Source organism: Salmo salar, chromosome ssa09 (genome assembly GCF_905237065.1).
Source record: "Salmo salar chromosome ssa09, Ssal_v3.1, whole genome shotgun sequence".
NCBI lineage: Eukaryota > Metazoa > Chordata > Actinopteri > Salmoniformes > Salmonidae > Salmo > Salmo salar.
The window spans coordinates 38,762,856-38,780,536 of NC_059450.1; the positions used below are offsets into that span (position 1 = coordinate 38,762,856).

Below are 17,681 nucleotides of genomic sequence, written 5' to 3' on the forward strand. Positions count from 1 at the left end.
ATCATGCTGGGCAAGGGCCAGCCAGTCAAACCTGGAGGAAAACAAAAGGAAATGGCATCTAGGGTTCCAGTCTCTCTCCGGGATCCAAAGCCACTTCACTTTACCCTTCTATGCTCTGCAGTCCAGTCAAATCCCCCCACCCCCACACACCACCATAACCCACCCCAAAGCACTCCATCCCATGGCTGCCACAGTCTTATTAAATCCCCAGACAGTCCTGACCCTAAGATACCCCTCAGTCCCTGCCCTCTCCCACAGTCCTGACCCTAAGATACCTCTCAGTCCCTGCCCTCTCCCACAGTCCTGACCCTAAGATACCCCTCAGTCCCTGCCCTCTCCCACAGTCCTGACCCTAAGATACCTCTCAGTCCCTGCCCTCTCCCACAGTCCTGACCCTAAGATACCCCTCAGTCCCTGTCCTCTCCCACAGTCCTGACCCTAAGATACCCCTCAGTCCCTGTCCTCTCCCACAGTCCTGACCCTAAGATACCTCCCAGCCCCTAAAATACCTCCCATCCCCTCCCTGTCTTTCTCTCTGTCTCTTTCTGTCTCTCTTTCTCTCTTTTTCTCTCCGTTACTCCGTCTTTCTCTCTGTCACTCCGTCTTTCTCTCTCTGTCTTTTCTGCATCAGTTTCAAAATGGCACAAATGTGACCAATGTTTATTAATTGAATAAGGTTTACCTTTATTGAACAAGTGCTGACAACTAAGTACTGTACATGTCTCGAGAGTCCAAGAAAAAAGTCAAAGAATTCAGATCCTGACTGAATAAATCACATAAAAGTGATTCATTGCAAGCAGTGTGTAGAAGCTTATTTTATGAATATCATGTCAACGTTTTAGTCAGAGGCACCTGCTAAGCTAAAGGAACCATACAATGTGTGTGTGCATTGCATTTACATGGTAGAATGATGCTGCCATAATATTCACCTTGGGGATACCAATCCTGACAGTCATTGTTTGTCGTGGATTGTCGTGGACTGACAGCCACTACAACTCACACAGCCCCATCTGCTGTTCCAATACTGAACAGTAACTATTGGCAGGAAAAGAGAGTTTAGAAATTAGTCTCCCATGTTTAGCCTTAACCTACTGAAAATGTGCAACAATCTCTCCTTATAACAAATCCTTATATTCATCTCTGCAAAATGTGTTAAATCATGTAACAGTCAGATTTAGCCCTCCCTGCAATACCAAGACATCCTCACCACAAGAAATTGTGAACTTAGAAACTTTATTGAACATGTGTGACAAACATTAACAGTATTATATTTTCTATATAAAGGATTTGAAAACCTTAAAGCCCTTACATTTTTTTTTTTAATAAACATTTCTTCACAGAGATTTAACAATTCACAAGACAAGCAAAATCTGCAATTACAAACAATACAAACAGTATTGATTTATAAAAACTAAACACGCCAGTGGAGGCTGCTGAGGGGAGAACGGCTCAATCTCTGGAACGGTACAAATGGAACGGCATCAAACACCTGGAAACCATGTGTTTGATACAATTCCACTGATTCCGCTCCAGCCGTTACCAGGAGCCCGTCCTCTACAATTAAGCTTCCCACCAACCTCCTATGACACCCTCCCTTAAATTCTGATTTAATGATATGTGAGTTGATTCAACTCGTTCTCACACAAAACAATCCAATACAAGACTTACACACAAAAGCTTTTACCTTATTTTCCAGACAAACAAAATACATCAATTCTTCTTTTGAAACACTGCTCATTAGTACAATGTCCTTTTCCCTCTATAAAGTTTCCACTTCAAGACAGCCCACTGCATTGCATACATGCAGTTGAGTGATATTTTTTAAAATGTCATACTATTTAGAATCTTATGCCATACCATAATTACAGTATTTAAAGCCTTAAGACACAAAGAAAAATAAGATCATTATTTTGGTTCATTTTTTACATGTACACTTATCCACCCAACTACTAACTACCATGATTCCAATGTAAATAAATGCACAATTCTAGCCCAGCTAGATGACAAAACAAGAACGAATATATATTTGATATATAATAGTTATGAAATAACTTCTTTGAAATATTTTCTAAAATCCTTTTTCTATGGATAAATATGAAATATATAGTAGCGAATGTTGCACAGTGAGTGGATGATGAGCTACAGAGAAGAGGTTTAGGACAGTCCCTCAGTAGTAGTTCAGTAGAGCCAGGCTCTGGTCAACACTGCCCCCTTGTGGCTGCCCTTGGACATGTCACCTTGAAACTACAGCACCTTGGAAGAGACAAACCGTGCCCTTTGATTAACCTTCCTTTTGAATAATTTAGTTTCTTTTACTTTAAATTAAAATACAAAAAAGATTTACATTTTCATTTCATAGACAATCCAAATAAATACAAATAAATCATGTTCTATAATGCTAAAGCTATTTAAAGCGATACGCAGGATTTATGAAGTAAAGAAAAAGATCCCTTGTAACTTGATTTTAGAATTAGAACAGCCGTTTGTAAATCTGTCATTACTTATGAAACTCGTCATCAAACACAAATCACCAACACATCTCAGCAAAACAAATGGATGCATGTAAGAGTCATTTCTTTTTAACAAGACAACAATAGGATCTGATTGACATGGAAAAACAGCTCATATACACACACACACCATGTGACATGGATCGCCAACAACATGTGCCAATACATACAATATATATTATAGGAACAGGTTTCTCTTGACCAAAAGACTCAGACCACTGCTATGTGCTTCAGTTCATAACATAATGCCTTATCTAATAGCAGCCATATGGTACAGCTGGCCTGCACACCTGAATGATGGGTTGTTCACAGTGACCAAACCATATATGTCAATGAACCAAACACACAGGTTTTGTTTTCACAGTGACGGCTAGGCTACGTACGTCCTTGCAGTAACTAAAGGAGTAAGCAGTAGTGGCATTCTTTACATGTACTCTACCTACAATCCAAATGAAGGACAATTCGTGTCCATGAACCTCAGTCTACAGAAACAAAATATCAATTGAACATTCTTCAAAAAAAACGATTTGGAAAAACAAGGGCCAAAGTAAATCAAAAGTGCAAAGGTTGATATTAAAGCTGATTTGCATGTTAGGTTCGATACTTAGGCTACAGCCTATTGAAGGGACGGACCCACCGTTACGGTACTACTGAAGGGACGGACCCACCGTTACGGTACTAGTGAAGGGACGGACCCACCGTTACGGTACTAGTGAAGGGACGGACCCACCGTTACGGTACTACTGAAGGGACGGACCCACCGTTACGGTACTACTGAAGGGACGGACCCACCGTTACGGTACTACTGAAGGGACGGACCCACCGTTACGGTACTACTGAAGGGACGGACCCACCGTTACGGTACTACTGAAGGGACGGACCCACCGTTACGGTACTACTGAAGGGACGGACCCACCGTTACGGTACTACTGAAGGGACGGACCCACCGTTACGGTACTACTGAAGGGACGGACCCACCGTTACGGTACTACTGAAGGGACCCACCGTTACGGTACTACTGAAGGGACCCACCGTTACGGTACTACTGAAGGGACCCACCGTTACGGTACTACTGAAGGGACGGACCCACTGAAGGGACCCACTGTTACGGTACTACTGAAGGGACCCACCGTTACGGTACTACTGAAGGGACCCACCGTTACGGTACTACTGAAGGGACCCACCGTTACGGTACTACTGAAGGGACCCACCGTTACGGTACTACTGAAGGGACCCACCGTTACGGTACTACTGAAGGGACCCACCGTTACGGTACTACTGAAGGGACGGACCCACTGAAGGGACCCACTGTTACGGTACTACTGAAGGGACCCACCGTTACGGTACTACTGAAGGGACCCACCGTTACGGTACTACTGAAGGGACCCACCGTTACGGTACTACTGAAGGGACCCACCGTTACGGTACTACTGAAGGGACCCACCGTTACGGTACTACTGAAGGGACCCACCGTTACGGTACTACTGAAGGGACCCACCGTTACGGTACTACTGAAGGGACCCACCGTTACGGTACTACTGAAGGGACCCACCGTTACGGTACTACTGAAGGGACCCACCGTTACGGTACTACTGAAGGGACCCACCGTTACGGTACTACTGAAGGGACCCACCGTTACGGTACTACTGAAGGGACGGACCCACCGTTACGGTACTACTGAAGGGACCCACCGTTACGGTACTACTGAAGGGACCCACCGTTACGGTACTACTGAAGGGACGGACCCACCGTTACGGTACTACTGAAGGGACCCACCGTTACGGTACTACTGAAGGGACGGACCCACTGAAGGGACCCACTGTTACGGTACTATTGAAGAAGACGAGCGACAGAAAACCACACCCAAGACAATGTGGGATGGGTCTGTATTGTACCACTAGTAGTATTAAATGTAGTGCTGTGAGAGAACCAAACCCATGGGCAGTGCCTCATCAGCCCTCATAGCTGACCATACACAGGACTCAGCCAAGTGGGTTGAGCTTAGTTTAAACAGCATAGATACGAGTGAGGATGCAGATTACAAATTACATTCGGAACAAAAATATTTGGTCTCCTTCCTCTTAATGGTATGCAAATAAGTGTGAAGATGTTCCTCAAAAAGTGGGCAGTTTGGAGCGTTTTTCTTTCTGGAACAAACAGAGCAAAGACACAGCAGATCAGACTCCCAGTGGCGAGTTCCACATAGGACTCTATCCACTTTCCCTCTACTTCCTCCCCTCCTCCCTCTCATCCCCTGCTTCCTCCTCCATGGCTGTGCTATTACACCGCCCCCCATCCTCTCCTCTCATCTCCTGCTTCTTCTCTTCTGTGGCTGTGCTATTACACCGCCCCCCATCCTCTCATCTCCTGCTTCTTCTCTTCTGTGGCTGTGCTATTACACCGCCCCCCATCCTCTCCTCTCATCTCCTGCTTCTTCTCTTCTGTGGCTGTGCTATTACACCGCCCCCCCATCCTCTCCTCTCATCCCCTGCTTCTTCTCTTCTGTGGCTGTGCTATTACACCGCCCCCCATCCTCTCCTCTCATCTCCTGCTTCTTCTCTTCTGTGGCTGTGCTGTAGACTATTAATAGACCCAAACAAAAGGCTTGAGGTTTAATGAGGCAGAAGAGAAGCAGGAAGGGAACTCATGCAGACTGAAGTCAGGAGAAGAGATGAGCTTTGTACCGTTTAGCTTCAAGGGAAGGGTTCAGCCTTTTTATTTCATGGAAAGCCATGTTGTTGGGGGTTTGGTGTGTGTGACCACGGTGTTCTCTTGACATATCAAGCTATAGGTTCAGATGTTCTTGGACAGCTTGACATAATGGATAGATCTAGAATAGATGCATAGTTTCAGTATGAACCAATATATCATATGAAGCACTTTACCAAAACGTAAGCTGAATAAGTCCCCTGTGCTGTGTTGTCTAGAAATGATCATGTTCTATCCCGATAGTCGGACAACGCCGTCCAGATCCTCACACATGAAGTATCCTCACCAATAACATTTACATTGACAAACATGTTTGCAAACTTGCATAGAAAGGAAACATCAGCAGCAACCTGGCCAGGTAGCTACCCCTAGAAGTGGGTCTGTTTCCAAGCTTACAGAATGCTTTGGTTCTAAACACTGAATGCTGCTTTCAAACGCAAGTAGATCAAGAAAATCAAGTAAAGAGGTCCTCTCTCGCTCTTTGCAAAGCAACATGTCAAGGTGGGTATCACAAGAGCAGGAAACAAACATGACAGTAAGTGGCAAGAGTTCAAACCACCTGAGAGAGATACAGAGAAAGACAGAGCGAGAGACATACAGAGACAGAGACAGACAGACATGAAAGATGTGTCAAGAAACATGATAACCAGTCAACTGTTTACAATAGTCTAAAGCAGAGCCATACAGACTGTATATACATGTAACTGCCAAAATAAAGGAAACACTTGAATAAATGAGGGATACAAAGTATATTGAAAGCAGGTGCTTCCACACAGGTGTGGTTCCTAAGTTAATGAAGCAATTAACATCCAAACATGCTTAGGGTCATGTATAAAAATGCCCAGTTGACAATTATTTTGGCTACCATGGCTAGGAGAAGAGATCTCAGTGACTTTGAAACAGGGGTCTCAAAGGAGCATAGTGTGTGTCTCTCAGTCACCAGATCTCAACCCAATTGAACACTTATGGGAGATTGTGGAACGGAGCCTGAGACAGAGTCTTCCACCACCATCAACACAAAATGATGGAATTTCTAGGTGGAATAATGTCTTCACATCCAACCGTTCCAGACACTTGTAGAATCTATTCCATGTACATTGAAGCTGTTCTGGCTCAACATCCTATTAAAGACACTTTATGTTGGGTGTTTCCTTTACTTTGGCAGTTACCTGTATATACATCTCTAGTCTGAAGCATACACAAGGGCAAGCCATCTAATATAGAAAAGGCAGAGATTTTTGGTATAGTACTCCTTTGCCTCTTTCCAAGACAAACAATAACTATTCCTCCAGGAGCCGTGACAGAACAAGCTACAATACACCCATAAAAACAGTAACATCACTAGAGATGAAGCGACAGGGGTTTTTGGGGGATAAAACCTACCGATACCGATATATCTGCCTATATATTGTTTTACAGCAGGGAAATGAACAGGTGATCTTTCTCCAAACTGACTTCTCATAAAGGCCATCCAAAAGAGCCATTGTCAAAGAAATATGCTTTACATATTGATTTCTTACATTGTGACAACAATGACACATCATTTGATTGGTCACATGCATTCAGATCAGCATGAGACCCTCTTTTCACGTTGGATAAAAAACCCATAAATACAGGATTACATGATCGGATCAGGTCAACAAACAATTGCATCATGATCTCATTATGAGAGGCTGAAGCACTGAAGTGGCTGTTTGAAATATCTATTGTAGGAATCTTCCTGAAACAACATCAACCTGCCATTGCAAACGTTCTGTGATGAAACTGCCTCTTTAGCTCAAGGGTTCTAGAGCTCAAGGGTTCTAGAGTTCCAGGTCTGAGCATATATACAGTTGAAGTCGGAAGTTTACATACACCTTAGCCAAATATATTTAAACTCAGTTTTTCACAATTCCTGACATTTAATCCTAGTAAGAATTCCCTGTCTTAAGTCAGTTACGATCACCACTTTATTTTAAGAATGTGAAATATCAGAATAATAGAGAGAATGATTTATTTCAGCTTTTATTTCTTTCATCACATTCCCAGTGGGTCAGAAGTTTACATACACTCAATTCGTATTTGGTAGCATTGCCTTTAAATTGTTTAACTTGGGTCAAACGTTTCAGGTAGCCTTCCACAAGCTTCCCACAATACGTTGGGTGAATTTTGGCCCATTCCTCCTCACAGAGCTGATGAAACTGAGTCAGGTTTGTAGGCCTCATTGCTCGCATACGCCATTTCAGTTCTGCCCACATATTTTCTATAGGATTGAGGTCAGGGCTTTGTGATGGTCACTCCAATACCTTGACTTTGTTGTCCTTAAGCCATTTTGCCACAACTTTGTAAGTATGCTTGGGGTCATTGTCCATTTGGAAGACCCATTTGCGACCAAGCTTTACTTCCTGACTGATGTCTTGAGATGTTGCTTCAATATATTGACATAGTTTTCCTACCTCATGGTGCCATCCATTATTTTTCCTCCATACATAACGATGGTCATTATGGCCAAACAGTTCTATTTTTGTTTCATCAGACCAGAGGACATTTCTCCAAAAAGTATGATCTTTGTCCCCATGTGCAGTTGCAAACCGTAGTCTGGCTTTTTTATTGGCGGTTTTGGAGCAGTGGCTTCTTCCTTGCTCAGCGGCCTTTCAGGTTATGTCGATATAGGACTCCTTTTACTGTGGCTATAGATGCTTTTGTACCTGTTTCCTCAAGCATCTTCACAAGGTCCTTTGCTGTTGTTCTGGGATTGATTTGCACTTTTCGCACCAAAGTACGTTCATCTCTAGGAGACAGAACGCGTCTCCTTCCTGAGCGGTATGACGGCTGCGTGGTCCCATGGTGTTTATACTTGTGTACTATTGTTTGTACAGATGAACGTGGTACCTTCAGGCGTTTGGAATTTGCTCCCAAGGATGAACCAGACTTGTGGAGGTCTACCATTTTTTTTCTGAGGTCTTGGCTGATTTCTTTTGATTTTCCCATGATGTCACGCAAAGAGGCACTGAGTTTGAAGGTAGGCCTTGAAATACATCCACAGGTACACCTCCAATTGACTCAAATGATGTCAATTAGCCTATCAGAAGCTTCTAAAGCCATGACTTTTCTGGAATTTTCCAAGCTGTTTAAAGGCAGAGTCAACTTAGTGTATGTAAACTTCTGACCCACTGGAATTGTGATACAGTGAATTATAAGTGAAATAATCTGTCTGTAAGCAATTAATGGATAAATTACTTGTGTCATGAACAAAGTAGATGTCTTAACCGACTTACCAAAACTATAGTTTGTTAACAAGAAATTTGTGGAGTGGTTGAAAAACGAGTTTTAATGACTCCAACCTAAGTGTATGTAAACTTCCGACTTGAACTGTATCTATCATAAACAGTTGTGAACCATTAATAAGTTAACATAAAAACAAATCATAAATAATTTCAGTCTGTATTATTGTCATATATAAATACCGCAAAATATATGCTCCAACAACAGGTTCCTCCCAATGTGATAAGCTGCAGTATTTGTGGCTTAAAGTAAAATGTCTTTACTAATGCAATACACCACAGTGTAAACAAAAGCAAACAACCAGGACTATGACCTACCTTCCAGACAAACAGGAAGACATGACTGAAACAGAGGTGTGGTTGTAGAGGGGTCTCTCCGCTGTCTAGCTCTGGATCGGTAGGGCAGTCCTTTTCATTTACTGTGTGTCTATTGCTAGTGATGATTGAGAGGTGGGTCCTGTTCCTGCTGCATGCTCAGCCTGGAGGCGTGCATGCACTTGTGGTCCATGCATGTGGCTGATTGTGAGCGATTGACTGCGAGCTGCCATGGAGGGAGAGAGAGAGATCTACATGCTGTCCATCTGAGTCTCTCTCTCTCTCTCTGTCTCTCTCTCAGTCTGAGAAGTAGAAGGCTGGAGGCGGCGAGCGTTCCGGGGCGGGGTCGTTGTCTGAGCCCATGGCGAGGGGTGTGATGACAGGGGTGGTGGTGGAGTTGATGGAAGGTTGGGGTGGAGGGTCGACGACGACGTCTCCCCCAGTCTTCTCCTGGTGAAACAGGGTGGAGGAGGAGTGGGTGTCCTGGTGGGACAGGGTGGAGGAGTGGGTGTCCTGGTGGGACAGGGTGGAGGAGGAGTGGGTGTCCTGGTGAGACAGGGTGGAGGAGGAGTGGGTGTCCTGGTGAGACAGGGTGGAGGAGGAGTGGGTGTCCTGGTGAGACAGGGTGGAGGAGGAGAAGAGGGTGTCCTGGTGAGACTGGGAGAAGGAGAAGGAGGAGTGGGTGTTGTGGTGAGACAAGGTGGAGGAGGAGGAAGAGGTGGAGAAGGAGGAGCGGGTGTCCTGGTGCGACTGGGAGGAGGAGGAGGAGGAGGAGCGGGTGTCCGGGTGGGACTGGGAGGAGGAGGAGGAGGAGCGGGTGCTCTCTCCGGAGCTGCTCCTGGTCTCTGTGCTGGTGCTGGTCTTCTTCAACTTCCTCCTCTTGGCCAGTGGGGCCTTGTCCACCGTCTGCAGACGGAAACCCTCCCGCTTACACTTGTTGAACGCCTGGAGAAGCAGAGCACAACAAACACATTCATATGAACAACAGTAACCTACAACACAATAAACATTCACTAAAAATAGACTAAAAATACTCAAATAAAAACATGTATGGATCTTTACCCACCCCCGCCATCCCCTTTGGAAGAGCTGATGAGAACAACTGAATAGGGGATATTTGATATTCTCCAACTCTTCCTGCAGCATCCTCTAACGCAAACCTGGCCCTCCCTCTCACCATGCCACCCTCTCCTGAATGAATGAATAAAGCTCACGTTGAAGGTAGCCTTGACGTAGGTGTGTACAGACAAGGTGGTGGAGGAACCCAGGATGTCTGGTGTCATCAGAGGGTTGGAGGAGAGCTGGCTGTCGTCTTGGAGCCAGCCATTGTACCTCAGACCACACATCTTGATCCGCTTGTCAGGGTCCACAGTCAGCAGCTCTATAGGTACCACACAAACGTCGTAGATTAGGAACACAATTAGTCACTCCAACCTCAGTTATAACTAACCTGATTCGGCTTATCAACCAGCTAATTATAACAATCAGGTGTGCTAGATCAGGGTTAGAATGAAAACCTACAGGACAGTAGCTCTCCAGGAACAGGGTTGGAGAGCCTTGGAGCAGACAGAACCTGTGGTGAACATGACAGACAGAACCTGTGGTGAACACGACAGACAGAACCTGTGGTGAACACTGAGCAGCATCCCCTACACACTAGAAGATCCACAACTCCTACCAGACAACACCAAATCAAAACTAATACATCAACTCACTCAATAATGCTGTCATTCAAAACTTTTACCAAACTAGGGGTGAAACACAAGAAAAACAAACGTTTAACTGGCCGGACATGCAGAATAATTATTTTAGTTATTCAGTAAGTTGAACCATTGAAGCAAGGTGCAACTTCACCTTGTAGCAAAGCATGCCTGAAGTTCATATCAAAAGCCCTGATCAGGGTCAATTCGAATTGAAAGGGTAGGAAGCATGACTTTTTACTCACCAATGTAACAACACAGTGTGGTCAAAGACTTAGTAACTTATTTGTTGTCACAATCTGGTTACCTATAAGTACAAATATAGTTATGTTTTTGGGTTATTAAATATTTATTTACTTATTTCCGGATATCTTTGAAACGACCCACAATGCACTATTTCTCAATGTCATATGGATGATCTGTGCTACCGAGTTCGTATGTTAACTCGGTAGCTTGCTGAAGCTGGCTAACGTTAGCAGTTAGCCATGCTAGCATGTAATTACATTCCGGACAAAGTGTTGGCGGTGGCGAGCTACAATCCACCAATCACAGGCAGTGTGACGTAAACAAGAAGCAGATTGGGCACGTGCGGCCATACAGCATTTCTTCCCGTGGGCTTAAAACGATAGATAAAATCATACCTGCTCTAATTGTGTAGTACCTCGTCTGTTGTCCTTTTTGTTTTGTCAACTTTTCGGGCATGTTCTCTGTTAAGTAAGCTACGGGAGTTTTGTAACTTTTTCCACCTTGGCTTAGTGCTAGCGCGCTAGCTGACGGACATCTGGAATCGATCTATTGCGCTCGCCTTCCTCTGGCTTTGGTAGCTAACCCAGCCTGTAAGCTTTTATCATCGGATGGGCCCCAGCCATCAACCTGTAAGACACTGCACTAATACGATTTGATAACTGGTTAGATGGCGTTATGTATGTCCAAAACTTTGGTTTACGTTAATGTAAGTTAGGTGTTGATAGCAACTAGTTGTCTCATGTAGTGCTAATGTAACATTAGCAGGGTAGTAGGGCTAACGTTTGCAGGCTAGATGGCTAGAAACCTTGAAAGTTAATTTGTAACTTTCCTTGTAAGTTGGCTGAAACTGTAAATTAAATCAGTAGTCATGCAAACGATTTGGTTTAGGTTGAAGTTATACATTTGAAGTTAATTATGTTGTTTACTTTATAGGGAACAGGCTGGCTTGCCTCCTTATTACATCACCTCATTCTCTGACATGACTTCATCATTCTTCATCATTCTTTTTCATTTTGATCGCTTTTAAGTAATAACTCGAAAAATAGAGAACTGAGGAGTAACTTTGCATTGAGACTCAATAGCTTCCACTTTAATAAATAGCTTCTCCTTCAATAAATAGCTTCTCCTTTTCAATTTTCTCAATTATTGAATTGGAATTTCAGTTAGTTCCTGAATTGACCGACTTCAGTTCGAATTGACCCCAACCCTGCCCCTGATGTTCCATTTCCCAGGCTCACCTTGTATGAGGTCTTTGGCCTGCTGTGAGACACTCCGCCAAGCCTCTCCCTCGAAGGAGAAGTCACCCTGTTTAATCTTCTTCATGATCTCTTCAGCACTGGTGCGGGCCAGACTCTTCCCCTGACACTGGAACGGCACCTGACCCGACAGCATGGTGTACTGAAATATAATAATAATAAATATATGATCAATATAATACATATTATGTTCTGTAATCCTACATGTAGTGTCATGACGTTGGCCTGTGGGTAAGGTTTATGACCCCCCCCCATAAATACCTTTCTCCCTTCCCCTCTCTGACCCTACTGAAGGACTTGAATAGCCTGTGTTAAATATAGAGAGTCTGGGAACATCAAACAAATGGGGAAAAGGAACCATATTTTGGTAATAAAACCAGTTGGAAATATGCTTGGGAACGTAATGAGTATGGATGTCAGTTCGGTTGTCATCTGAGACATTATGACTGATGACAGGATGACATAAACTGTACCTGAGAAAGTATACACCCTCTAGTTATCAGAGTAACATGGAATTGTTATGCAATTGAAATGTTTGATATTGGAATTGTTTGTTAGGAGATTAAATGTAATTTTAGCTTCCAAATGAGAGAATTGGGTTTTCATAAGGAAAGTGCCCTGCTTGATCAGTGGCCCACCCCTGTGAAGAGACAGGGGTTATAAACGATGAATCCTTCCCCCTCTCCACTATATAAGCCTTTGACGAAAAGATAACCACGTTGTTCCAGTACGTGAGGTCTGCAGCCTCTACGTTAGAAGGACACACATGTCAAGTACAGAACTAAGCCAACCTCGGCGTGAGCTTTGGTGGCGAATGGTATGAACTTTGAGCTTATTCACTACAGAAGTGATACTTCCTAGCCGTTGAGTTAGCAGCGGCCGCTGTAGACGGGGGCTAGGAAAGGACGGACGACGGATCCAGTCTAACAACCAGACGAAGATACCACCACGTATCCAATTTACCACCAGATCTGTTGGCCAACCCGGCCAGCATCTCCGACCAATCTACCGAAGCGCAGCTCAGAGTAAATATTTATTGCATTTTCCTTTTCCAAATGGGCGGTAATTTAGAATGCATAAGATAATGTATTTACGATAGCATAGCTGCTGTTTCTTTGTTCCTAAATCTTCCCGCTCTTTCATTCAAGCCCAACCCCCTTTCCTTTGTGTAACCAGCTTTCATACAGGTTCCGTCCACCAGGACGTTTTCTGTATGATTAGTTTAGGTATTTAGTAAATAAATAATTAAACCCAATTTGGTATTGCTGATTCAACTTGTTAGCCAGGGTTCGTGAAGATAGCCAAGAATTTACAACTTTCATTATGAGACTGAAAATAAGATAAGGGTTAATATTGACTGCTACCGATGTAAAGTATTACTAAGTATTTTAAGAGTTTATTCGGAAGATAAAGGCTCTATAAACGTTCTTCCGTGGTGCCCCGACTTTCTAGTTAATTACATTTACATGATTAGCTTAATCAGGTAATATTAATTACAGAGAAAGAATTTTATAGATTAGCATGTCATATCACTTAATCCGGCATAGCCAAAGACACGACAGTAGCCTATATGTTGATATTGTGTATACTATGGTATGCATGTTCTCCATGCATGTGTACACATCTTTAAACCGTTAGCTTAGTAAATAATGTACCAGGTGTGGCAGTCCGCGTCAATGGCAGTCCGCGTATGGCTTCTTTTTACCTTCTTCCAAAAGTCCACAAAAATCTTCAAAATCCCCCATGCAGACCAGTCATTAGTGGTAATGAAAGTCTGACAGAACCCATCTCTAAGTACATTGATTACTTTATTAAGCCTTTTCTGACGTCACTTCCACCCTATCTTCAAGATACCACAGATGTGTTGAACAAAATTAAGGAATTGAACAATATAGGTACAGCTTCCTTTTTAGTCACCATGGATGTGGAGTATCTATACACCACCACAGAACAGGAACAAGGTTTGGCAGCTATGCACCATTTCTTGAGTACCCGACCTGAGACAGATGCCTCCTACAGAATTCATCATCTCACAGACTGAATGGACTCTTAATCATAACATCTTTATCTTTCAGGACCGTATTTTTAAACAGGTCAAAGGATGTGCCATGGGAGTTTGCTACAGCCCTTCCTACGCTGGTTTGTACTTGGGTAAATGGGAAAAGGACTTCATTTTGGATCCTTCTAATAACCATTTCTTTGACCGGATTATATGGTGGGGACGCTATATTGATGATGTTTGCCTGTTTTGGTCCGGCTCAGAAGATGAACTTATTTCCTTCCACCAATACCTTAACAGCATTAACCCTAACATCAAACTAACTATGGAGTACAGCAAGGATAACATTCATTTTTTGGACCTCGACATTAGGAAAAACGACAAAGGATGTTTGCACACATCTATCTTTAGGAAGGCTACAGATGGGAATACCATTCTGAGGGCAGACAGCTTTCACCCCAAAAGGCTAAAAGAGAATATTCCATATGGCCAATTACAAAGAGTCCGCAGAATTAGCGTTCAGGAAACAGACTACAGTGTCAAAGCTGCTGAATTGGAGAGTCGCTTCTTGAATCAGGGCTACAGCGTTCAGGTCCTGAAAGATGCAGCTATAAGGGCTGGATTACTTGACAGAGAGAACTTGTTGCGAAGGGGAGTGCCTCGTGATACATCAGAGAGAGTGTATTTTGTTACAAAATACAGCACTGAAGCAGAGAACATTAAAAGAATCATAAAAAATAATTGGGGAATCATCCAAAGTGATACGCTACTACGCCAAGTCTTTCCTGAGCCACCAGTCATAAGCTTTAAGAGATACCCTAAATGACAAATTAGTCCACAGTTATCTTCCGGGTGACTCTCAAAAAACTTGGCTTGACCACAAACCCAAGGGCTCTTTTAAATGTAACCATTGCAACCATTGCAGAAATATTGCACAGAAGAAGTATTTTGTTGACACAGCTTCCAAAATGGAGTATTACGTCAAGCATTCCATTAACTACAAAACCACTCATGTCATCTATAGATTGGAATGTCCACAGTGCAAGGTGTTCTACATTGGACGGACAAAGAGACGCCTTCGAGACCGCTTAGCGGAACACAAATACGCCATACGGGTAGGCAATGAAGACTACCCCAAGGCAAGGCACTACAAGTCCTTGCACCATGGCAACCCTGCCTCCCTTCAAGCTATGGGTATTGATCATATTCTGGCCTCTATTAGAAAAGGGGACCATCTTAAACAGTTAAACCAAAGGGAAAGTTTTGGGATTTACAAACTACAGGCCACTAAATACCCTGGTTTACATGAAGATATGGATTTCTCACCCTTCCTGTAGGGTCGTGATAGGTCCATTTGCTGTCATCTAGTGCACATTTTCCTCAATTGCCCTCAGCTATGTTTAGACTGTTGTTGTTCATGTTTTGCTGTGTTCTAGTGTACTATGGAATATATTGCTTTCTTGTTCTTGACACTTCTCCCAGTCATGTTTGGAACTACCTTTCTGGGTGTTCTGGTGCCTCTAGCTTGGAGTTGTATTTTTTTGTGATGGCACAGCTACAGTGTTTCACTTTTTAATGTGTATAGTATTGCTTACTAGGTGTGGCCAATCAATTTTGTAACCACTCCCTCTTCAAATTAGGGCTAATTGGAAAAGCTGTTCAAAAGAGGACATTGTATTATTTCTTTGTACTCCCTGACGAAGGCCATGCAGCCGAAACATGTCGGATTTTTTAAAACCTTGTTTCTATTGAACACGCCATACTAATAAAGGCATTTTAATTAATTATATGAAGAGTGCCTTGGTCCTCCTTTCTTTTTAATGTACCAGGTGTACTCTCACCTGATCTAAGCCTGATTGAGGTTGGCCTGGTTTCTAATGCCTCATTAAACAAACAACATTTTTCCAGTGCCTGTTTGTCTCTGTGGCTCTGTGACATGTGTGTGTGTCCTCTCCTCGGCTCACTATGCTTCCAGGGTACTCTGCCGTACAGAGCCTGGCCTGTCAGGAAGCATCACATCACGGCTCTGTACACACATTCAGCCCAGCCAGCACACTACTATACTGTACCCCCAGGGGGCGACGCACAGAGAGAAGAGAAAAGAGAGAGAGGCTGCACACTCGAGAGGCCAAGCGGAGAAATCGCTCTTCCTCCCTCCCCCTCTCTTCCTCAAGCTCAGTCTGATTAATAAAAACAACAACATCTGCTGAGGGATGGGGAAATGAAACCCTTCTCAAATTCATAGACAGCGTTTTAAATGTAACGAGCAACAGTCCATGACATTGAGAGATTGTTTAGCCATCTTTAGACGCTACACATTGTTTACATTAAGAAAACCTCGTGTTTTGGGTTATGATAAAAATCAACAATTTAAATGAGCATTGAAAAGCTTCCCAAACGGCAGACTGTAGCCTAGGCCATTAACCCACTCCACTCTGAGTAGGCCTGCAGCTGGAGTGCAGAGTGCTGCTCGTAGCGCTTCATTTACTGGTGAATATTAAAGTGTTTCAGTACAGGACAGAGCACAGCAGAACAGAGTAGAGCAGAGCACCACAGGATAACAGAAGAGAAGCATGTTAACTATACTGAATAAGACAGATGGGTATCAGACAGACCACAGCATGCAGAGAACACCAGAACAGTTCCACATGTGAATGGCCTGGTCACACAGAATGTTGACACACAACTGCTGAATCAAGCTGGAATTTCTGTAGCTGTATCGAAGTGTCAATGAAATGCCAGATCTACGAGAAGTGCAGCTAATTGGTATAAAGCAGGAGTGTCAAGCTCATTTTGACCACGGGCTGCATTGTCTTCACCTAGCTCCGGCAGCCGCACTGAAAATGTGTTAGATTTACTTGCTATCAAAATGTGCAAAAAACAGACCAATTTTTGATGCTCCCAGACAGTCTAGCTTTCATTTTGGTGTTTTTTAGCGAGCTGGAAAGTGAAGAGACTGTATAAAATGTCCATTATTATTTATACAGTTTCAATTTGGTTGTAGTATTTTAAATATAGATTGAGGTAGTTTTCTCCCCCCAAGAAAATATTTCTAAAAAATGCATTTATTTATATTTTACTAAACCACCTGCGGCCGGATTAAATAAGCTTGAGTGTGACACGTTAGAGGCCAAATTTTTATTTGGGACTGAGCAGCTCTCCCTCTCCCGCTCCCTGGGTGAAACTCGGTTCCCTTGTTCCCCAACCTCCTTCTCAAAACACATTGGAGGAGAAGTTCTGAGGGAAGGACCTTCTCCTTCAATGCATTTGAAGGGTATATGTATTCACTCCTCTGTACCCCTCAGACCTCCACTCACCAGGATGACCCCCAGGCTCCAGAGGTCACATGACTCGTCGTAGCCGTCGTATTTGAGGATCTCCGGCGCGGCGTAGGCCAGCGTGAAACACGGCGTCTTCAGCAGCTGGTTGTCTGGAGGCTTCAGCCGGGCAAAACCAAAGTCTATGATCTTTATCTCAGCGTTCTCACTCTCATCTGTGAACAGCAGGTTCTGAAAGACGGGTTTCAAGAGAGAAACATGCTTGTGTTATTTCTACTGTGTCTAAATGTATCACTGCCATTTAGTAATGGCACATAAGTGGCCTTTTCTAGCCTTGTGACGGGGAAGGATGAGAAGCAACACTTCTGAGAGGTCAGTTTCAGATCCACTTGTCCAAGTATTTGG

The 17,681-nt window shown here is 43.5% G+C and overlaps 1 protein-coding gene across 2 annotated transcripts in view; it reads right to left on the reverse strand.

Moving 5' to 3' along the window:
* Positions 1 to 8,356: 8,356 nt before the first annotated feature.
* LOC106611337 (ribosomal protein S6 kinase alpha-5) overlaps positions 8,357 to 17,681 on the reverse strand; it is a 58,384-nt gene continuing 49,059 nt past the window's right edge. Inside the window, exons 14-18 of one of the 2 annotated variants that reach the window (XR_006770995.1) lie at positions 17,316 to 17,507; positions 11,982 to 12,141; positions 10,319 to 10,370; positions 10,012 to 10,178; positions 9,478 to 9,742 (exon numbers count right to left, since the gene is read on the reverse strand). Coding sequence is in view for 1 of the 2 variants with exons in the window: in XM_045723632.1 (XP_045579588.1) it covers positions 9,095 to 9,742; positions 10,012 to 10,178; positions 11,982 to 12,141; positions 17,316 to 17,507 (1,167 nt within the window). In the remaining variant the exon portion in view is untranslated. Of the gene's footprint in view, positions 9,743 to 10,011; positions 10,179 to 10,318; positions 10,371 to 11,981; positions 12,142 to 17,315; positions 17,508 to 17,681 lie in introns of both variants that reach the window. The other variant, XM_045723632.1, reaches the window with a different exon arrangement.